At 54.7% G+C, this 23,060-nt stretch overlaps 1 protein-coding gene across 6 annotated transcripts in view; it reads right to left on the bottom strand.

Annotated features, from left to right (window-relative positions):
- Window positions 1-349: 349 nt before the first annotated feature.
- The window catches only part of CRHR2 (corticotropin releasing hormone receptor 2), a 47,548-nt gene continuing 24,837 nt past the window's right edge, over window positions 350-23,060 (bottom strand). For 3 of the 6 annotated variants that reach the window (XM_041727331.1, XM_041727333.1, XM_041727334.1), the window contains 10 exons: window positions 17,827-17,912; window positions 15,875-15,984; window positions 15,392-15,509; window positions 13,461-13,614; window positions 12,891-12,951; window positions 11,339-11,411; window positions 4,667-4,752; window positions 4,350-4,485; window positions 3,685-3,726; window positions 350-2,391 (listed from right to left, as the gene is read on the bottom strand). In XM_041727331.1, the coding sequence (XP_041583265.1) occupies window positions 2,251-2,391; window positions 3,685-3,726; window positions 4,350-4,485; window positions 4,667-4,752; window positions 11,339-11,411; window positions 12,891-12,951; window positions 13,461-13,614; window positions 15,392-15,509; window positions 15,875-15,984; window positions 17,827-17,912 (1,007 nt within the window). In that variant the 3' untranslated portion in view covers window positions 350-2,250. Of the gene's footprint in view, window positions 2,392-3,684; window positions 3,727-4,349; window positions 4,486-4,666; window positions 4,753-10,771; window positions 11,051-11,338; window positions 11,412-12,890; window positions 12,952-13,460; window positions 13,615-15,391; window positions 15,510-15,874; window positions 15,985-17,826; window positions 17,913-23,060 lie in introns of those variants that run through there. The other 3 variants (XM_041727332.1, XM_041727335.1, XM_041727336.1) reach the window with 2 other exon arrangements.

A 23,060-nucleotide genomic window follows, 5' to 3' on the forward strand; every position in this document is an offset into this window, starting at 1 on the left:
GGCCAGCCAAGCCTCTGACGTTTTCAATTTCTTTTTACATTTTCAATTTTTTTTTTTTCAGGCAAATTTACAGAGGACTTAGTCAAGTGGTGGGCTAACCCACAAATTTTGATGACAGATCGCCACGCAGTTTTTGGCATATATCTCAGGAGGAGGTCAGAGACCTGAGTGACATCTACTTACTTACGTGAAAACGTTTGTCACCAAGTGGAGCTATCAAAATGGAAACAAAAGAGAAAAAAATAAAACCACCAGATGCCAAGTCCTGATTCATTCCAGCAATATTTACCCACAGATTCGTGAACAAACACCTATCCAACCCATTAAGATGTGTTTTCAATAAATTTCCCTTTTTAGGTTTAACGTTTGCCTTACAAAAACTTTTCATGTCTGTGTTGTATTAATTAATTGTACCCTATGTTTTTTATCAAAAATAATCGTGATGATTCAATCCAGAAGATTAAAAAAACTTATAAATTTTGGTCACAGAAAATTAAATATTTCCATTTCAACTTCTAAACATATTTTGTGGCAGAGATGTATGATCAGGTGAGCACGGACAGACTTCCAACCATAGAAAAACTGTACTAGGATAAAAATTCGATGGGGGGAAATGGAATGAAGATACAGGTTCAAAGAGAAAAGGAACAATGTAAGATTTCCAGCCGTTGAGGAAGAGCTGGTTAGCTCGTTTTTTCAAACCAAAGAAGGTGGCTATTAAATCACTGCTGTGTTTGGTTTCCGAATGATGTATTTAAAAGTGTTGTGGCAGTTTTATTTTAAAACGTAAATATTTACCAAGAGCCGGAATCACCTCTCTCGCCAATTTTAAAATGTAAAAAAAAAAAAAAAAAAAATTAGGTGTCAACTGAAAAATATGCAAGATGGGATACATGATTATAAAAAGGAGTATTTTGAGGGTATTCCTTGTAGCAAAAGCCCTTTGAACCCTGACTTGATGGAGTCTGCCTCTCCTCTACTCCCACCCTCTCCTGGAAATGTCCTCGTGGTTGTCAGTCCTAGACACCTTGGGGCCTTGTCTACACCGGCCTCTGGATTTCGGAGCATTGGCCTTTGGGATGGGCTGTGGCGTGCTGGGTGAGCTGCACTTCTCCTCTACGCTGAATTAGAGCCCTCTAGGCTGGGGTGGAGGGGCAGATACTGTCTTGGGGGAATCAGGGACGGGCCTGCAGACACACGGGTCAGAGAGGAGAACCAAACCTAGGCCAGGGCCGTGGGCTCTGCAAAGGAGAACGGATCCAGCCCACCCTTGGCCACCGCAGCCCCTCGAATGCCTGGTCGCCTTGACCTGAGGGGAGGCCGTTTCCACAGAGGCATGGTTTATTTCACAGAGAGCAGAGATGTTTCTGAAGGGGAGGCCGGAATGAAGCCCAGTCTGGGGTGGGAGTTGGGAGATTAGTTCTAATCCCCAAAGACCTAACTGGTTTCCTCCTCCTTGCCCCCAACCACCATGCTTCTCCTCCTCACCTCACCTTGCACTTATGTAGCTGCTTGGTTTGAGAGCGTACGGTTGGCCTAGCCGTGTCTTCCTCCACACGTGCCCCTCCCCGAGCCCCGAGTCTGTGGAGGAGGCCGAGGTCTCCCGGGATGGGAAGCAGCATCCTTCCCAGGACCCCAGGGACAGGTGGATGGCTGGGAAGGGGCAGAGAGATGGCCTGGTCCGGGGTGGGGTGTAGATGAGAGCCCCTGGGATGAAACCAAACTCCTCCTTTACTTCCAGCTGCTGTGACCCGCCCCCCAACAACTGCAGAAGGCAGCCCTGAGCAGGGAGCAGGGCCAATCGTCACCCCTGTTGGTGGGAAGGTCCCCACAAATTGTCGGGCAGGGGAGCCCCAGCTCTGCCTCGAATCAACTATGTGACTTGGGCAGGCGCTTCCTGGCTCTGGGCCTCAGTTTCCTCATCGGCGGATGGGCCTACAGTGGGGCAAATGCCTGAAGACCTGTGACCTGCTCTTCTGTTGGGGGCGGTCCCTGTGACATCCCTCTGCTCCCTCTGCACTGACACTCTGGGCCCAACCAGCCCTGGCTCCTGAGGGTCCCTCGCGCTGCGGGCCACGCACGTCTTTCCAGCCGCAGGACTGGCCAGCTGGTCGCTCCCCTCCCTTCCGCCCCCACCAGGGCCTGAGCCGCTAGGTGGCAAGGTGAACCCAGGGAAAGGGGCCCCCACCCCATGACGATAGGGAAGCTGTCCTGATGGTGGAGCGATGAGCGAGCAGGGTGACGGACGGGTCACATGACGGCCGTCTGCTTGATGCTGTGGAAGCTGATCCGTGTGGGCGACGTGGGGATGGACATGGCCCGGGCCACGGGCACTCGGAGGGAGTGATGGTCCTGCCAGCGGTGCCACCTCTTCCTCACGGCCGAGCGGACCTGCAGGGGAGGCAGAGGCTCTGCTGGGCCTGCCGGGCCGGTCCTGGGAAAGGGGAGCCTTCTCCCCTGCTCCCTCAAAGGGAGGCTGGGGTGCCCTCCCGCCCAGAGAGGGACTGGCTGGTTCCCAAGGCAGGTCCTTCCCCAGAAGCTCATGCCCTCCGTCCTCATCCCTCCACCACCTCCTCTTTATGGTGGGACGGAAGCACCAGCTTCGCAGATCTGCCTCTCGCTCTCCCGGGCATGTGCTGAACTGTGTGCACACTTGGCATCTCCCCCTGCACACTTGGCATCTCTCTCCCTCCCGAAAGCGCTTCCTCCAGCCCCCTCCCCGGCTGCCAGGCCCTGCCTCCCTGGCCGCAGTCCGCGCTGCTGAGACGGAGCGCACAGTTCTATTCCCGTCAGAACCTGACCGCTGCTGGTTGCTGGTGACATACTATTCTCATTTGTGTCGCAACTGAAGACATCTGCAATCGGATCGCCCTCCCCACATGCTAGCCTGGCACGTGGCTGAGCAGAACAAATGCCCCAGGGCACTGTCTGCTTTAGCAGCTCTTCCCTTCCCTGCCCTCCAGCCCATGCCAGTCTCCGCTGCTGGACTTTCCACTGGGGTCTGCTTTCATTGACAGAGACCTAGGTGTGCAGACATCCCACTGCCACCCTCTGCACAGGCGGAGGAAGCGCCTCAGGATGACGGTCCTCTCGAGGGTTTGGAAGCTTTCAGGACCTGGGGCTGTGTCTACTCTCTGCCCCATAACCCACTGTGTGTCCTCACCCACCATCGGCCTGTGTGAGCGTCTCTCCCAAGCTGGTTACACTAAGATTCTGGGCTCGGTGAGCTAACCAGGCAGTGCCTCGTCCCCTGGACCTGCCCCAAGGTGTGCAGTCTTCTCTGTGGTGGGGAAATGTGCTGGTGTCCTTCCTGCTCCCTAGGTCCACGAGGACCTGGACGCACGGCTCATCCCTGACTTGCTCCTGGAATGCTCTCCCCTGTGACCACCTGTGCTCTGGCTTCTCTCTCCTGTGAGCCCCTGCAGCCCGGGCTCCCCTGCTCACTCAGCTCTCCAAGTGCATTTGTGAAGTGCTGGCACATTGTTCCGGCCTGCACAGGTGACCTAAACTGGAGTGAGACCCACAGGCAGGATTCCTGTTTCCCGAGGGTGGGTGGTTTCTCAGGCCTGCCCCTCCCCTGTCCAGGGCACAGCTGAGCAGGGCCAGGGACCCAGGTACTCCCAAAAGGCTGGGAGGCTCCCCTGGAGTGGAAACCGAGGGCCGCCCTGGGGCCTGGTCTCATACCTCTCCATTGAAGAAGCAGTAGAAGACAGACACAAAGAAACCCTGGAAAGGAAGGAGGGAGGAGTCAGTGGCCTGCTTGGGGAGTCACTCTGCAGGGACTGCTGGGAAAGTGGGACCAGGACCCCAGAGGCTCAGAGCTGGGGAGGGAGAGGCCACCCCTCATGGTGCGGGGGTACTAGGGTCCACTTCGAGGGACAGGCTGTCAGAAATCCTCAGGATAGGGGCGCCTGGGTGGCTCAGTGAAGCGTCTGCCTTCGGCTCGGGTCATGATCCCGGGGTCCTGGGATAGAGCCCCTTGTCAAGCTCCCTGCTCAGTGGGGAGTCTGCTTCTCCCTCTCCTCCTACCCCTGCTTATGCTCACTCTTTCTCTCCCTCTCTCTCAAATAAAATCCTCAAAAAAAAAAAAAAAAAAAAAGAGGAATTCTCAGAACAGATGCTGGCCACCAGCAGGCGTGGGCTAGGGTGACAGAGACTTAGTCAGGGGGCGAGCCCACCTGAACCTTGGGGTGGGGGTACCAGGGCCCAGGGCTCAGGTTCAGTGTGAGCACGCGCTTGTATCTCAGGGTGAACCATGTGTACATGGTCCCGTGTGAGGTCTCTGTGCCTGAGACACTGGCGCCTGAGCATTCCAGGTCAGGAAGAGGCCCCTTTGGTCGCACCCCCACCTGGAAGGACTGCAGGAAGGAGTTGAAATAGATGAACACGATCTGCGACAGGTCATCCTCCCCAGGGTTGACGAAGAAGAGCATGTAGGTGATGCCCAGGAGTGGCAGGAGGACCAGGGTGGCCTTTACCGCCTTCCTGGGGGGTGAGAGGGTGACAAGACTGGTCTGAGTCCACCTGCAGGCAGGGCCTCGCTCGGGGGACGTTTCTTCTGGGACCCTGAGCGAGCTTCCTGGGTGAGGACTGGGAGGATGTAGAGGGCCCCTCCCCATACCCTCTCTCATTTCTGCCCTCTGGGGGTTAAGGCCCCATCACTCACCTGTACTGGATTGTTTCTGAGGTGGTGGATGCTCGCAATTTTGTCATTAGGATCCTGACGATGTTGAAGAGAAATACAAAATTGATCTGGAGGGAGGGAGGGAGGCAGCGGAAAAGGAAGGACCATGAGTGGGCAATGGGCTGAAAATCGGCTACTTCCCCCTGTAACCCCATGTCCCGTGTGACATCTGTCCTACCTGTCACCTCCACCCCTGCCTGGGGTCCCAAGGCCTCTGCTTCTGCCTCACCAGGAGGGCAGACACTGCTGGATTCCCGGTCACCGGAGGGCTCCAGGGCCTGCTTCTCCACCTCCAGACCCAAGGGGGGAACAGCAGCCTCCGAGGAGGCAGTGAACGAGGGCACCGAGGCCACTTCGCCCCCTGCCCCCCTCAGGCTTGTGTCAGGAGCTGGCTGGGGCTCCCCCCCTCGCCCTGTCTGCTGCACCACCCCCACTGTCGCCTGAGGCCCTTCCACCCTGGTGGAGTGAGCCTGGCCAGAGGGAGTGACTAATCTCCCACCATCCCTCCCTTGCACCCAGGAAAATGCTTTGTAGACATGTCTGAGCCAATGAAGATGGATGAGCCACTGGGCTGCTTCCAAGGCTCCTGGAAGGGCCTCATTTATCTTCATTTTGAGCCTTTCCTCAGTATCGGAGCCGATGCACCCAGTGTCTTCCCGGGACCCGCCCGTGGGGCCCCCCAGTCTCTCCGTGCTGTATGGTCACGGAGGGCCTGCCAGTGTCCTGCCCGCCGGCGTGGGCTTGTCTGTGTGACTGTGTGCTGCCCTCCAAATGCTTCGGGGCGGGGGGGGGGGTGTTCCCTGTGCTTGTGTGAGTGTGTGTGAGCGTGAATGGGGGGAGGGGGGCACGTCAGCGTTTCTCTACATCCATCGCCAAATGTGAGTGGACAGGAAAGTGAGATTTCCTTTCCTGGGAATCTCTGGCGAGGAAGTGCCTGTGGGTCAGGGGGCGTCTGCTGGCTCATGCATATGAACACATGCAAGTACATGTGCACAATCACACACACACACACACAGAAATTCCTCCTGAGGCTCTGTCCCAAGAATCCATCATTTCTTAAGCCCTCCTAGGTTCTGGACTCCACGCTAAGGGGGGTCAGGCACTGGCAGACATTAATCATGGGACAGGTGGCCCTGTGGCCTCTGCGGGAGGATGCTCTGGGGACCTGGAGGGCTCAGACTTCTCCTCAACCACAGCCTGGGCAACCCAGCGGCGGCCTGCTGCACCCTGCTTCTTCTTAAGGCTCATCCAATTTCTAGTTCCTGAGTTTCTGGTACATTCCCTTGGATCACAAGGTCACCATAACACATAGGTCAATCCTAATTTTATTGTGCAGTGGTACAAAATACTTGACCTTTTCTGATTCTTTCTGACTTCTGTGAGAGTAGAATCTGTTGGAATCAAATGTATTCTCATTTCTGCCACATTCCCTGCACTAAATCTATTTATTCATCATCCATCAACCCACTAACCAATTCATTCAATCATCCATCCATCCATCCATCCATCCATCCAACCATCCATCCATCTAAACATCTATTCAACAATCCAGGGATGCCTGGGTGGCTCAACGGTTGAGCATCTGTCTTCAGCCCAGGGCGTGATCCTGGAGTCCCGGGATCGAGTCCCACATCGGGCTCCCTGCGTGTAGCCTGCTTCTCCCTCTGCCTGTGCCTCTGTCTCTCTCTCTCTGTGTCTCTCATCAATAAATAAGTAAAACCTTTTTTAAAAAATATTTTAAAAAAACAACCCAATCCATTCATCAATTTATTTACTCACCCATCCACCCACCCACCCAGGCATCTACTCTGTCAATAAGTTGCAGAGCACCTCCCGGCTGCTGGGTCCTGTTCCATGTGCTGAGGCAAGAGCAGGGACAGGGGCTGGTGCGGACGACCTGGGAGACAAGGCCTTATGCCCTCTACCCGTGTGAGGCAGGCAGTCACTATTGCTGCCCGCCCTCCGACTCTGCCTGGGTCTGTGCCGCCTGGAAGTCACCCTTTCCTCGTGAGCATGGTCCTCAGCCACCCCCTCACAGCATCTTCTCCACCTCACCCTACCATAGGTGCCTTCCCCCCTCCTTCTGGGGAGGGCACCCTCGGGCCACACAGCCCACACTGAGCTCCCCGCTCTTGGACCTCTCTCTATCCTCCACCCCAAATCCCAGCTCTGCAGGAAGCACTGGCTATTGTCCAGCCTAGTTCTCTCAGCCAGCCATCCGTTCATCCATTCAGTGAACTGACCTGCCATGTGTCAGGTCCCTGCTCCCAGATGTTTTGTAGTCTGGGGGGAAGAGCCAGAAAGGCCTAGAGAAATGGCCCTTGAGCTGAGATGAGCCCAAGCAGTGAAATCTATCTACCTCCTTCTAGAATAGCAGTTCCAGGCCCTCCCAGCCCGCAATGTTCCCAGGGCAGCCTGAGTGGCATGAGCTCTGGCAATGCCAAGGAGAGAGGGTGCAGGATGAAAGGGTAAGGCCAGACCCCCTGGACAAACTTCTCCTGAGAAGTCCAGCCATGCTCCTGCCCCATGTTTCCTGGAGCTCTGATGCTGGCAGCTCGGGTTCCCACTAGCTCGTTAGTTCCTAATAAGGCTGTGGAGGAGGAGCACCCCAGCTTGGTCAGAGCCCTGGCCTGGCAGGTGGCAGTGTGTGTCAGGCCCAGACTGGGGATCTGGACATTATGGTTGCTACCAGGACAGACATGAGAGGCTTAGTGGTGCCTAACTCAGCCCTGGACTCACATCACTCCAGGTTTTGTTTCAGCCACCTCATGGCTACTCCTCAAGCAGCAGCCTTATGCGGTAGGAATGACCATTATTCCCATTTTACAGATGCCCACACTAGGGTTCAGGGCTGTGTCACTTGCCCATGCGACAGAGGTAGGAGGCACTGGTGTCAGGATTTGAACCAAGGTAGGTGGCCTCAGCGTCCTTCTCCTAACCCCGGCATTGTGCTGCTCCTGCAGGACTTCATGAAATCCGGGCCAGATGGAAGAAGCAGAGGGAAGGAATTGGCCATACTGCCAGGGATGGGTGACCAGAGCTCAGGAGAGCATTGCAAGGCCATCAGCACAGGATCCAAACCTGTGGCACTAGGTGCCAGGAGGAACTGCCGGAGGCAGAGCTCCAGGGCTACCAGCACAAGTCCTGGGCCCACCGGTCCTCCTGGTGACCCCATGAGGCAGGGACTGGCATCCTCGGGTTATAGGTGAGAAACCAAGGCTCCAAGCAGGGAGGTCCCCCAGGGTCACAGGACAAAACCCAGGTGGCTGCAACCAGTGCTTATTCTAGGACGCCACATGGCACATCGCCTCCCACGAAGGCAGAGAAAATAAACAGACCAAGCTCACCAGTGCCCGAGCACCCTGGGTCCTCCCCACCCTTGCGAGGGTGAGGGAACTTGCTAAGTCATGGTGCTCATGGGAGACCCTCGTCAAACTTCACTGTGGCTTGTGCAGAGGCAGGCAGGCAGGGAGAAGGAAAGGGGACTGCTATTTCTGCCTCCTGGGCTTCGGACATGGTTCCCAGCCTCAGAAATACCCTCTGCTGCCTCCAGTTCAGGGTACTGGACAGGTTTATTGGGGTGCTGCCAACCCAGCCCAGGTCCCTCCTTTCAGTGCTCCCCACCTCCTGCACCTTCCCGTCCTGCACATTCACTAGTTCAGGGAAACATGGCCAGCCTGTCTGTCCCACGGGCTTCTGTGGAGTCCAGTGGCTTGACCAGATGGACTTGGGGGTGACTCCAGAAGCCTGGGAGCCAGACCAGTTCATGGTCCCCGGGGGTTGGTCCTCACTGGGTGCCTGGGCCTCCTCCTCCTATTGGCATGCTCTAGGCAGGTGAAGCCTCACACGCCCACATCCCGAGTCCTATTGTGCGCAGGGCCCTGGGCGGGGGTGGGGGGGCCACAGAGAAAGCCCAGACAACACACATCCCTGTCTGGCAGGGCCCCGACATCACGGTTCTTCCAATGGAGTGTGCACAACCCAGGCACTTAGGGCCCTTGGTCCAAATGCAGATTTTGGGCGCACCCCAGACATTCCCAGTGGCAGGTGGGGGGCCCTGGAATCTGCATGTGGAGCAGGAGCTGCTGGGACATTGCTGGGAGAAAGCTCGGAGCCGAGCACCCTTCAGTCAAGCAGACCTGTAGGAGCCCAGCCGGGGCCGAGGGGTCCCTGATGGTCCCCTGCAGCCGCCAGGGACACTTTTCAGCCTCAGGCTTCCTCTGGTGCCAGGGAGCTAGCTCAGCCTCACAACAGGGGGATCTGGAACTCTGCGGGTTTCGTGTCCCCAGGGCCACCTCCACTGATGAGGCATCAAGTGTGTGGATGAGTCACCCAGCTCCCAGGCCTCCAGCAGGGAGCCATCCTGAGACTCTTCTCCTGGGTTGTCCCCACGGAAGCCAGCTTATCACCTCACCTTGGTTTCCTCCCCGGGGGCCCTGGCTTCCACTCCCACCCCTCACCCTGCTTCTGGGGACCACCTCGCCAATGAACGCCTGGCACCAAGTTCTTGTCACACGGCTCTAATTCCGGCTGGGCCACTGGCACTCGTGTGGCCTTGGGTAAGCCGCTTCATTAACCTCCCTGAGCTGCTCCCTCGCTGGTCCACGAGGGACACCAAAGGGCCCGACTCAGAAGGTGAGCACAGGTTAAATACTCGTGGAGAGCACGGAGCCCGCGCCTGGTCCAGAGCAGGACCCAGTAAGTGCCACATGCCTTTCCCATGACAACACAGTGACAACAGCCTCCTGCAAACTGAGCCAGCCAATTCACTTCCCAGAACCCAGAAATAAGCTCGTTCGTGTCTTTCAGCAGCAGAAATGCAGCTGTGAACCATCGGGGAGGGGCCGGGTGGCGGGTACCGAGTAGGTGCCTGACCGAGAGGACAGGCCGGCGGTGGGTGACCTGCCCCTGCGTCTCAGCTCCGCTAGCGAGCTATTAGCGGTGACCGTGGGCAGGCAGTTTCATCTCTCTCAGTTTCTTCAGCCGTAAAATGGGGATCATAATTCCTATTTCGAGGCATTGATGCTGTGAGATTTGGAAGTTTTGAAGATGGAGCTTCTGGGCAGGCTCAGGTGGGAACCTGGAAGCCTGGTAGGTAGGAGAGCCGGGTGTGGGCCCAAAGGGGACTGCAAAGGGCATTTGGGCCAAGAGGTGTGGGTGGCAGCAGAGAAAGGGGCAGGGAGGAGCAGGCAGGAAGTGGGGGCTCCCACGGAGCCCTCCATGCCTGCCTCCCTTTCTTTTTTTTTTTAATTTTTTAAAATTTATTTATTTTTATTTATTTTTTATTGGAGTTCAATTTGCCAACATATAGCATAACACCCAGTGCTCCTGCCTCCCTTGTTCACTTCCTCACTTTGCCCAACTTCCTTGCAGCCAGCGGCTCCCTCCCTTCTACGGTGGGGTGGTGGGCGCCCCCCCAGGCCAGCCTTCTTGGCCGGGTCCCAGATTCATGAAAAGCCCTATCCCTGCAGGATGGGCTCTCAGCAGCTGGCTGGGAGGGGATGGGTCTCAAGGGGTTTCCGTTCACACTGGGGGTGGGGATGAGTGACTCACTGCAGCTGGGACTCCAAGAAGGAACACTACCCCCCGCCCCCCCCGAACCCCCTAGCCCTTCACCGACTGCTGACAAGGACAGGCTTCTGCCTCTGAAATGAGGGGGAGTTTCTGATGTGGAATTTCAGGCAGTGGGTAGAAAGCCCGCCCTGGTCATCTCCAGTCCATATACACCAAGTGAATCCCAGAAAAAGGCACTAAAAGGGGGAGTCAGGAAATGAAAGAGATAAACAGTAATTGTGTCCAAGGTAGACCACAGAACCCCCATTAGGCACCTGCTGTGTGCAAGAGGAGAATGGCGTTCTCTCTCTCTCTCTCTCGCTCTCTCTCTCTCTCTCTCTCTCTCCCTCTCTCTCTCCTGTGTATACCACAAGGAGCGGGTGGCCCTTTAAGGAAGCGGGTGCATACAGGAGCCTGAAATTACCAAGCCTGAAATAAGTCTTACGTAAATGCCAATTTCTTACAGGGCTTTTTTGCATGTCTCTTTTTTAAAATGTATGATATATAATGGGTTCATTTTTGCAGAATGCAGCCTCTACTTAAACTCTACCTTAATTAAAGCTCGTTGTGGATTAAAGACGCCATGGCAATTATACCTTAAACGCAAATACATTTGGCAAAGGGCGGGGAGCTGGACAAGGAACAATTGCTCATTACGCTTCATTCTGGTACCACCTGCTCCAGGCTGGGGGCGGTGGGCCAGGCCCCAGAGGGGGTCATTGGGGGCCGAGCGGGATGTAGGTCTGGGCCGGACAGGAGTCCACACACCCTTCTCTTGCCATCAGCTGCGCCCTCGCCTGGCTGTCTCAGCACCTGGCAAAGGGACATCAGATGTGGGAGGCACTAGAAATTTGCTGGTTGGACCCATTCTCTGCTCAGAGAAAGATCCAAAGGCCAGAGGTGAGGGGGCTGCTCCAGGGCATGGGGTGCAGAGTAGGGACAGTGGGACAGGTGGCAGTAGTGCCAGGAAGTGGGGAAGGTGTGTCCAGAATGTTGCAAGGGGACCACTCTGGGCCACATTCTTCCTAGCATCTCTGCCGGGTGGGTCCTGTGCTGTCCTCCTGCTGCCCAGTCCTATCCCAGTCCCCATTGAGGACCTACCAGGAGCACGAGGATGATGGGGCCTTGGTAAATGTAGTCCACCAGGTCGCCAGGCTCCTTGCCAAACCAGCACCTGCAAAGATGGGGTGGCTGTAAGTGGCCTGCTGAGCCACAGTCTGGGCACCCCAGGAGACTTGGGCCCAGGGTTCTCAGGCTTGACCCTCCCTCAGACCCGATCTCTAGGGCTGTGCCTTCCCCAAATGCCTGGGTGGACAGCCCGGGCCCCTCTGACCATCCTGACTCCCCCCTGGGCTGCATTTTGCCCTACATGGAGGTCTGGTCTCCCCAGATGGACTCACGGCAGGCCCTGGGTCTCCTCCCCCTTCCTCCTCACTCCCCTACCCCATTCCAGACTATTGCACCCAGGTCCTGGGCATGCAGGAGGCTCATGAATCAAGGGAGAGCCGGGCTCCCCCTTGCTGGCCCAGGGCCCAACCACCCTGTACCACCTGTTCCTGCATTGCCAGGCACTCAGCTGCACAAAGCAGCAGGTGTAGAAGCAGGAGCCTTCTCCAGCCCTGAACCCTTTCTCTGAGCTGAGCCTCATTCACCTAGTGAAGGGAGCCTGAGGCTGCCAGAGGCCTGGTTATTCTCTTGGGGATGCTGGTGGGTATAGAAGCTTCAGAGACCAGGGGAAGGGTGGGGGCCAGGACACAGTCTAGCTCTGTCAACAACTCAGGAAGGGCCACGTAGACTTTGGGAAATTCTGACTGTGTCCTCCAGAACTTTAGAGGTCATCCAGTGCACACTGCCTTAGACAGGAATCTCTCCTAGCACCTCCCAGCGCTAGGGTTTCTGGTGTTTGCTTGAACACCCCCTTTGACAGGAAGCTCACTACCTTTCACAGCAGCCTTCTTATTCTTGGGTAGTCTTTATCATTAGGAGGTCTTTCCAATGCCGAACTCTTGGAGTCCACCCCAGTTCTGTCCCTGCTCTCAAATCTCACCCACTCTCTCTCCAGCCTTGGAGATCCCTTGGAGATTTGTATCCAGAGACTGATATTCTCGTCCCCTCTTTCTTCAGCTAGTGGCACCCAACTGCCCAGCTACTCTTTGGTTCGCCCCCATGGCCAGAATTGCTATCATCTGGGTGTGGCTTATATGTCAACATCTCTGGTGCAGGGAGAGTCCCAGGATGGGACAGAGACTGGGATGCCAGAATAAAACACGGGCCTGCTGCCCTGGCCCAGGGGTCTATGAAAGGCTCGTTGACACAGCCCTGGAGGTACTCTAGGCTGAAAGCCTCCAGCCCTTGACCTCTTCTATATACTTTGTGCTGCCTGACCTGCCACTCCAACCTAGGAGGAGGCCTTACAGAAGGCCAAAGGCACTTAAAGGGACATAAAAGAACCAGGATTCCTAACTCAGGTTAACAAAGTTGACACCTACCGCACGAGGATCTCTGAGTTCCAGGGATATTTTTCCAGTATAGGGACAACGGGAAAGTAAATCTGTCCAGGTAGGGCTTCAATTCCTGGCCCATGGCTTGGCTGGCCCTTGGCTGACCTTTCCCAACACCCCTCTGACCCCCATAGCCAGCTGGTCCTACTTACTGTTCATTTTCATAGTAGAGTTTGCCAATGGCCCAGGCAATGATGATGGGGCAGGGGATGCCTGAAAGGAGGACAGACACAGGCTTTAGTGGACAGACAGACGGATGAGAGCCCTCTTATAGAACACAGGTGAGGGGACCACAAGGAGCCTGGGACCAATCACCCAACTGCAGGCTCTCCATGGCCCCAACCTGATCCTACCCGCCCCCCTCCACCCCACGACCTAGGAAATACCCTCTGAGTAGGTCAGACAGATGAGGGGACAGCATGATTTCCTGAGATTGTTTGATAGAGAAGCGGAGCTGGCCAGCTTCTCTTTCAAAGCCAGAGACAAAGGTCTTTGGATTGGTCTTTCCAGGCAAGGACAGGAGGGCTACTTGTAAAAGTTGTTTTGCAGGGACTACTTGCTTCTTCCTCACCAGCAATGGAAAGGAGCGGCTGCATCCTCAGACTGTCCTGGGGATGGTAAGCAGGGCTGTGCACCTATCCTTGGACCCAAGATGGGAGGGAGGTGACCTTGTCAGCAGTGCCCCCTCCCCACTAGGCCCCGCGGCCCCCAGGGACCCTCACACCATCCGATGAAGAGGAAGAGCCACTTGCGCAGGCGCTCAGTGGAGTACGTCATGACAATGGCCGTGTGCAGGTAGCAGCCCTCTACGAACATCCAGAAGAAGTTGGTCACCACGAAGTAGTTGAAGATGGCCGTGACGCAGCGGCACCAGACCTGCATGGGGCAGTGGGGGTCAGGGGCTGCCTGGCACGGGCAACGGCCAGGAGTCGCTACATGGACACGGGTTAAATACCCTCCCACTTCCCTCTGGGCAGCCTCGTCCACCACCAATTCTCTCACTGTCTGGGATGAAGGTAAGGCGCCAGCCTGCACTGGTCCCTCCTTTGGCTTCGTCCCAGCCCTTTCTAATCTCCTTTTTTAATAAAGAGGGAATCTGGCTCTGAGCTTTCTGCAGGCAGAGGCTAGAACCGAAAAACACTGTTGTGTTTTCGTTGTCCACTTTTTGAGTCACCTTCAACCCATAGCCAGGTTTCCATTTAGGGATGAAATATGACATTTCATGTAGAAAAAGAGTAGCAGGTCATTAAAAAAAAAAAGTGTTATATTAATAATAGCACAGGGTTTACGAAGGTGAGCTGCAGCCAGAGAGGTGATTCTCCAAATTCTCTAGTTTTGGAAGATTCTGGGCTTAGGATGATCACTGCTGGCTCTGGATGGAGCCTCACCAACCCTGGGCCAAGTCACTATACCCCTCTGAGCGTCAATGGGACACTAGTTATGCCGTCTTATGGGGCAGTTATGGGAGATGAAAGGCTGGCTGAGGCAGGCACCCAGAAAATCAGGGTTGTTGCCAGTTGTCTTTGTCCCTGTCCCTTGGAGCAGGGCTGCCGTCCCAAGTACCCTGCAGAGGGGAGATGGGGGTGCGGGCAGTGCAAAGCCCGGCCAGGGCTGCATTAAAGCCAGAACTCTGTGCAACAGATCCGACCTGCCCATCTCTCCCCGGGCTTCGTCCCCAGGGTACCCTCAGAGCTGAAGTTGGGATATGGGAACATGGTCAGGGGAGCCCTGTGATGGGAGTTCTCTGCCCCGTGGACAGCGCAGCTCCCCTCCATCCAGCCCTGGCTGTCAGATGCTCCTGTGCTGTGCTGGTCTCTGCCTCTGGGGCTTCCCCCGTGGTCCCAGCCCTGGTCTTGGGCCCCACCTGATTGTCTCCTCTTCTCAGAAAGTCCTACTGAGGTGGAAAGCTAAAGATCCCCTCCTCCCAACCCTGCCTTTTCTCCAAGTTAAGCGACAATTTTATCAGTTCAAGCTAATACTGGGCTGCAGGGTACCCACCCCAAATGGGATTGAACTCAGTTAATGTTGTAGCAGGGCTCAATGTGGGGTCAGGTTAAGGGTCAAACCAGGCTGGGTCTCTGCTCGGGTTCATCAAAGAAAAATGTATTGAGAGATCTCTAGTGGTGTGCCACAGGACTCTGTGCTTGGCCTCATTAGTCTTGGGGTTTACAGTGACTGGACGTGGTACAACAGCAGCTGACACAAATCCAGGGTGGGTAGCTGACACGCGGGATGGCCTGGTCAAGATCTTGCTGGCTTAGATGTGGAGGGATCATTATAGTGTCACGTAACCTACCCGAGCTTCAGTTTCCACGTCTATATAATGGGGAAAATAATCCTTATAAGTCTCTCCTTGGAATCGAGATAAAGCTTAACAGAGCTTAATTCCAGCCTCTTCTTCTCTAAAGGGTCTTTGGGAAGTCCTGGATTCAGAAGATCCAGGAGAGAGGGACAGGCTAAACCAATCTGGTTTGAGGTTTGTGCAGTTCCCAAGACCCAGGCCCGGCAGTACCCTGCCCCCCAGCCCTTCCCAGACGGACAATGATTGGGGTAAAGGTGAGCTCAGGCGCGGGTCCACACCTGAGGACTGGGCAAGAGAGGTGGGTGCCCCCAGAGCCCGGAGCCCCCCAGCCCCAAGCCTCGGCCCAGTGACCTCATTGCTCTCATGCACTTCATGGTCGATGAGCTGCAGCAGGAACCACATGACATTTCGCAGGATAAAGGTGGTGATCAGATTCCAGTGAATCACGTTCCGCAGACAGCGGATACTCCTGTGGGAGGCCCAGGTCAGGGGTCAGCCAGGATCAGGAGTTAGTTGAGACAGGCCCTGCCTGGGGTCAGGAAATAGTTGGGACCCAGTCCCCTGAGGCCAGGTACAGACTCAGCCTCCGGTGAAGGCAGGGCTGCAGCAGGAGCCACATTCCCCCTAGGGTGGCCATTGGGGCGCTCTCTCAGAGCCAGCTCCCCCTTTGCATCCTGCATGCTTGCCAGTGGTCAGTGCCCTGGCACCTCCTCAGACCCCTCTGTCTGTTGGCTTCAGGGCCCCCCCAAGTGGAGGCGAGAACGTGTGGGAGGGGTGAAGGGGTGCTGTGGGGAGAGGGTCAGGGAAGAGCAGCAGGGGGTGGGGTGGACTCACCGCAGGGTCAGGAAAAGCAGGAAGGCAGCCACAAGGGCAGCCACCGAAACGCAGTGACCCAGGTAGTTGACAACGAGGGCGATGCGGTAGTGCAGGTCGTACTTCCTCTGCTGGACAGACAGACAGGCAGGCAGACAAGTAGACGGAGGCATGAGGCACATGGAGGGTGGGGCTGTGGCCACCCTAAGCGTCCTGACCCTGGAGGCAGAAGTGGCTTCAAGTGTCATTACCAGTTCTGGCTCCTAGAGCTCACTCCTGTTGGCCATGGGTAGCTCTTGATAGATTTTTTTTTAAAGATTTTATTTATTTATTCATGAGAGAGAGAGAGGTGCAGAGACACAGGCAGAGGGAGAAGCAGGCTCCATGCAGGGAGCCCCGTTGTGGGACTCGATCCCGGGACCCTGGGATCACGCCCTGAGCCAAAATCAGACGCTCAACCCCAGAGCCAGCCAGGGACCCCTCTTGATATATTGCTTTTTTTTAATTGTTAAATATTTTATTTTATTTTTTTACATTTTTTTTAAATTGGAGTTCAATTTGCCAACATATAGCATAGTACCCAGTGCTCACCTCATCCCTCTTGATAGATTTAAATGGCTGCACTCAGACCTCCTGACATGCCATTTGGGGGCAGGTTTGGACACACCGCATTCTGGCATATGCCAGAGGTGTGACTATCTAGATTCTCCTGTCATTTTAATTCTGGACGGGGAGTTGTCACACCTGTGTTTAATCTCCGCTCAGACCCTCGCTGGCTGAGTGACTGAGGGTAAGTGGATTTAGATCTCTGGGCCTCAGTTTTGACATCTGTATTATGGAGCCAACCTGCCCTTCTGCTGCAGACTCAGCAGGCTCTGGGAGGTCCCTGGGAGCCCAGGGAGCAACGAGGGGGCACAATGTCTGTAGAGAAGTTAAGAACAAGATTAACGACACACAAAAGCCGGTCTCCTTTTTGTGATCTCTGCGACGCTGCCCCCGACCCCATGCCCACTGCGGATTGCCACTGCTCAGAGAGGCTGTCGGTGGAGACGGGAGGGCAGAGGTCTGGCGGGAGCCTCCTTTATGGCCCATCCCACTGGCCACTGCTGTGGCCCCAATGCAGACCCCCTCTGGCTCACATTTCGTAGTATCGCCTTCTCAGGGTAGCTACATGTTTTTCCTCTGAACTTGGACTTTCTGGGGGAAAGTCTCAGCCTCACTGAGGGCTGTAATGGGTGAATGGGGAGGAAGGTAGAGGTGGGCTATGGCAGTTTGGGTCAGGAATGAAGTGTAGCTTCAAGGGGCAGGAGGTTGGGGATGCCTGGGTGGCTCAGCGGTTGAGCGCCTGCTTTCAGCTCAGGGCGTGATCCCGGAGTCCCAGGATCGAGTCCTACATTGGGTGACCTATGAGGAGCCTGCTTCTCCCTCTGCCTGGGTCTCTGCCTCTCTCTCTGCATCTCTCATGAATAAATAAAATCTTTAATAAATTTTTAAAAGGGGGGAGGAGGCTGGCACTGCAGGCAGCATGGGATGGGGCCCAGTTCCAGAGCAAGGGTGCTGCTGAGGTCCGAGCAGGACCCAGATGCCCACGGGGCCCACCCTTCTGGAGGCTGTGCTTGTTTCCATGTGGACTCATAGAATCAGAAAGCTCGATGGAGCAGCTGAGGCCCAGGGGAGGAAGGAAGTCACACAGCCCGTTCGATGTTGGGACACCAGTCACACCATCTTCCCCTTCTTGTGTCACATGCCATCTTGGCTGTGTCCTCTGTTAGCCAGAGCTCTCCCAAAGGTGAGTCCCCCTTCTCTACTGTGGTGTCACTGAGCAGAGGACAGGACGCTGAGGCAGGGGAAGCAGTGCAAAAAGGTGTGGTTGGGTTGCACGAGGCCTGGTTCTTCCCTCGGGATCCTCTGTGCTCGACCTGAGGCGTGATACCTGTACAAGGACCACAGCTGGGGCAGGTGGGGCCGCTCACCTTATCGTCCAAAATGGGCTCACACTGTGAGTAGTTGATCCGTGAAGCCCACGTCCCATTCTCCAAGCACTCCCGGTAGGCATTCCCTACAAAAGAGGCCAAGCACCATGAGGCAGGTCACTCCCCTCCTCCAGATCACTCTCTGGCTCCCTGGTGCCCACAGGACAAGGTTCATACTTCTCAGCCTCTCTGGGCCAGGAAACACAACACACATTTAAAAGTTCATGTGAAAAAAAAAGAAAGAAAGAAAGAAAGAAAGAAAGAAAGAAAGAAAGAAAGAAAGAAAAAAACAAAAATAAAAACATAAATAAAATAAAAAAATCAAAGTTCATGTGAAAGACATTTACGTGAAAATTATGGGGCAGCCCCGGGGGTGGCTCAGCAGTTTAGCGCCACCTTCAGCCCAAGGTGTGATCCTGGAGACCCTGGATCGAGTCCCACGTTGGGCTCCCTGCATGGAGCCTGCTTCTCCCTCTGCCTGTCTCTGCCTCTCTCTCTCTCTCTCTCTCTCTCTCTCTCTCTCTCTCTCTGTCTCTCATGAATAAATAAATAAAATCTTTAAAGAAAAAAATAGTGCAAAAGGCTTACCGCACACGGTAGCTCAAAGGCATGATAAAACCCATTTTGGATACAATCTTTGATGAGCAATTTGTGTACTTTCTTTAATTTTGTTCAAAACTGAACCTGCCTTGGAGCCCTGGGTTGTGGCTGAAGATCTGCTGCCTTCGGCGCTCTGAATAATTTCCATTCTTCTCTCATTTTATACCGATGTGATCCATACTTTTCCCCACCAGCATTAACACTTCTGTTTTAACAACAGCTATACCATTCAGAGTGGGTGTTTACCACAGACCAGACTTTCAAACCCTTTAGGTACGCTTGTCCATTCCATCCCCCCAGCAACCCCATGATTAACAGTAACCCATTTTCCAGAAGGGGAAACTGAGGCACAAAGAGATTAACCTACTGGTCAAAAGATACACAGGTGAGAAGAGGTAGAGGCAGGATGCAAATCTCAAAGGTCTGGCTTCTGGCTGCACGTTGTAAGCCCTGGCCCCTGAGCAGTGGCACGCAGGAAGTAGGGACACTCGGGGGAACGGGGTCTGTGCCAACCTCAAGCTGGGGCGGCCTGGGAGGGCCTGTGTGGGGTCTCTCGGTGTCTGACGGGAGCGGGGTATGTGCCGAGACGCTTCAGAGCACCCACGTGGGACATGCAGGAGCGCAGGTCCCCTGGGCAGGGCAGGCAGGAGGGTCACAGAAGGCTCATGCTTACCTTTCCTGAAATCCCAGTTTGTCTGTCAGTCCAGGGTCCTAGGCCACCACCTCCAGGTGGCCCACCCTCAAGGCTCTCGCCAGGAGGAACCCCTCCCACCTGAGAATTCCAGAGCCTTTGCCAGCCTCTGATTTGTGCCATTAGCGCATTAGCGCATTAGGTGACCTGCCCCACTTCACTACAAATTCTGAAAGATCCGTGATTTGGGGGTGATTGGTACTGGGCTTTTGGGCTACTGGGCGGTTGTTGGTGGGTTTTCCTTCTGGTTGATGTTAGATGTATAATAATACAAAGCTAATAAAAATAAAGAGCTCCCGGAGCACAAAGTCACAGAGCTGGAGGGGGAGCCTTAGATTGCTTTTGGAAACAGTTGTGTTCTGAAATAATTAAGTTACTTAAAAAAAAAAAAAAAAAACAACAACCCACTTCTGTTGCGCTGACAGTGAGTTCAAAGCAATGGGATTAAGGGAGCACTTGCTGAGGAGCTGAAACAAGGGGGGAGATTCTATTAGCTTAATTGTTTTTTAATTTGGTGCTCCGAGCTCCTCGATTTTTCAAATCCCGGGTTGTTAACCGGCCTGTCGCTGCCGCCCTGGCCCTGGTTGGTGGGAGCCCTAGCGATTCGGACCCCGACGTGAGCACACCGGCTCCCTGCCCTTCACCACGGCACCCACATCCGCTCAGGTGTTCTCCTTCCTCAGAAGGAGAAGGTCACCTAAGTGCATTTCAGTGTCACTACAGAGAGATTATGTGCTAAGAGAATTTGATGCTTAGGGTTAGTGATTTACTGAGATAAACGACGGAGTGCAGGGTGAGTCGAAAGGACCCACGTAAAGGGACTTTGGGAGGGTTGGACCTTTAATAATATGAACAATGGCTCACTGATAGGGGTTTAGGGTCCAGTTGGACCCCTGATCCCAACTCTGGTTCAAAGGGCAGGACATTTATCTTCTAGGGACGTGTTCATAGATGTTATCCAGCTTTCCTGAAGTTCAGTGCTCAGCCCCTTCCTTCAGGAAGGCCTCTTTGATTGCTCCCATCTCACAGATTTCTCTCTCATGACTCCCTCAGCCCACCCCGGAGCCCTGCTAGCCTACGCCTCACACTTCACCCCTTGCTCATAACCTGACCTAAGTTGTTCAGGTGTATGAGTCTGATCAGTGTGGGGCTACCCAAGGACACGAATACTTTCCCAAGCATGATCTCTCGTGATGCTACTAACCAAGGAGTGGGCTTGGGGATGGGAGGGAGTCAGGACAGAGAAGCTGCAAATCTGAGACCTTTCTAGTCCCTCAGGTCAATGCCCTCGGGGGTGCCAAATTATATGAATTCTGTCTCCTGGCTTTCTTTTTCTGGAATCCAGCCGCCTCCTGCCATCACTCCACACGGCACTTGATATTGACCCTAGCAGGCCTGGCTCATAGCTGGCTCCGTGCTGAACCACCCCTTGAAGCACCCTCCTCGCTCTCACCCATGCCTCCTGACAAACTCTTACCTATCTTCTAAACCACAGCTCATAACTCAAGTGCCATCTCCGGAAGGCTTCCCCAGCACCCTAGGCATTTAAGCAATCTCTTCTTTTTTTCCTCTAAACGCCTCCTCTAGGTCTTGCCATCTCTTGAAACATGGGCCTTCACATTCTACTGTCCTTGAACCACACCAACACATCCATTTGGTGTCACAATCCAGTACACCCCCCCCACCCCCCCCACCTCTACCCCGCACACGCCCTACATTGATGAGGCCAGTGTCACAAAGCAAATCTTATCTTGACCACAGCTATGTTATTTTTCTTCCTATTCTATTCTAATGAATTCTATTTATTTTCTATATAAATGCTGGTCATGACTCACTAAACCGACCTCGCAATCCACTATTGTGCTATGACCCATGGTCTGAAAACCAAAAATCAATTTTAGAGCATTTGACTTAACTCACTATGGGTTTCATCTTTTGGGGCCTGATCTTTTTTTTTTTTTTTTCCTTTTGCTACTGAATTTAAGCTTCCTGGGGACAGACAGATGGGCAGAGACCATATGGGAGTCTCTGAATCCTCCCTAGGAATTAGCCATCAAGTACTCATGGGCTGCATCAAACCAACTCAGATGTGCCAAAACCTTGGAAAGCAGGGTCTGAGATGTGGGATGGGTGGTGGAAGGGGCTTCCCTCTGGGGGCCCAGTCGTGCCTGGAGATGAGTTTCTGGCTACAGAACTGTAGGTACCAGAGGACTGGAAGACAGATGTGCCCATCTCTTCGGGGGAGCTGGCTAATGAGGACACTGTGCCCTCAAGCACAGCTTTGGACAGGAGAGAGTAAGACAGAGGAGTCCCCCCCCACCTGGGAAAGTCTGAGGGCAGGTGGCTAGACCAGAATCGCAGGGCTGGATGCAGTGAAGGGAGTGCCTGTTACCACAGCAACACAAGTGCCCCTGCCGAAGATCGATGCCAACGGTGTGCGGTGTGGCCTGCTGGGGGCATTAGGGTCTGGATGATGATGGCAGGATGATGCAAGCAGGATCCTTTCTTCCAGGGCTCTGTGGCCTAGGAATCCTGGTCCCTCTTCCCAGCAGCATGCCAGGTCTCTTCCCCCAAAGTGGCCCTGTCCTGTCCAAAGTCCACATTACAATGGTCTTTCCCTCTTTCGGATGCCCCCTTCTTGATAGGAGTTCCTGGTTCAGGCAGTCACCTAAGTGGTTCAGAAGCCTGGCTGGGAGAAGATGGGGGCTGATATTCTGGCTGTAATTTTGTCTCTGGCTGGCTGGCTGGCTAAGTGACCTTAGCGAAGTCCCTTCTCTCTTGGCCTCAGTTTCTCCTCTCAGTAAGAGTAATGTACATCCTTTTGCAAAGATGTGATCGGCATCTCATGTAGGTCAAGTAGCAGCTGTGTAGGACTTTTCAATCTTCCATGTGACAACTCCAAACATCCCTATATCACTTCCAAGTGCTCCCTGGGTTGGCACTTCTTTCTCTGATAGTCGAACTGACAAGTCTTGGGAGACAGGGACCAGGAGGGACCATTTTTGGATGGACATTACGGGGGAGAGTGTAAGACCCAGGTCGGGCATGGGGAGTGAGTGGGACTGGTGGAGGGGCAGCAGCATGGTCACTGGATATCTGGGGTGGGGTGGGGGGAATGACATGAAGTTAGGGCAAGAGGTGCTGGCTGGCAGGGAGGTGGGAAGGTACCAGAAGCAATATTTAGTGAAGGAATGAGGTCACTGCGGGGGACAGGACCTTTCAGCACTGCGGACAGAAGGATAGGGCTCCCTGCTCCCCACGGGGCGTGCACCTGCCGGCACCTTGGAGAGCTCCTGAAACACAGCCTTCCCACCCTGCATTCAGCCCAGGGCCCTGCACCCAGCCCAAGATCACACTACTTTGTGACCCTCTTTCAAGGCCCAGCTCCTCTGGATGCTTCCAAGGCTGCTCCAGTCCCCTGAGGGTTCCACTGCTCGCTGCTCCTAGTCCACCCTTGGGAGGGTGGGAGGCTTAGGTCGCCCTATCCTCTGGCCCTTCCCTGAGAGCTACACAGAGGGGAGCAGACAAGGGGCTCAGGACAGACAGAAGTGGTGCTGTTGGCTGCGGGACTAGGGAACTCTGAGTGAGGAGAGAGGCACAGAGTGGGCCAAGAAGGCAGTCTGCCACCCCGGGCACCTAGACTCTGTCAAGCTGCACAGCAAATGCACAACAGTCACACAAGGCAGGAGGCACCCAGGGTCTCCTACAAAGGCCACGGGGAGGCTGCCACTGTAAGTACAACCCCACATGAAGTAGGGGTGTCAGTATGAAACAGTAAACCTGTGGGCAAGCATCCTACAGATTCCAGGCAAGAAAGCCTGGACTGTTCCCAGGAAAGCAAAGTGGAAACTGAATCAGCAGGCATCCTCTTGGGAATTTAAGAGGGGGAGGCAGCTTCTCCCTCATTTGGTCCAGAGGGGCCCAAAGAGGGACTGTGACATGT

This window comes from Vulpes lagopus, chromosome 13 (assembly GCF_018345385.1).
Source record: "Vulpes lagopus strain Blue_001 chromosome 13, ASM1834538v1, whole genome shotgun sequence".
NCBI classification, from domain to species: Eukaryota; Metazoa; Chordata; class Mammalia; order Carnivora; family Canidae; genus Vulpes; species Vulpes lagopus.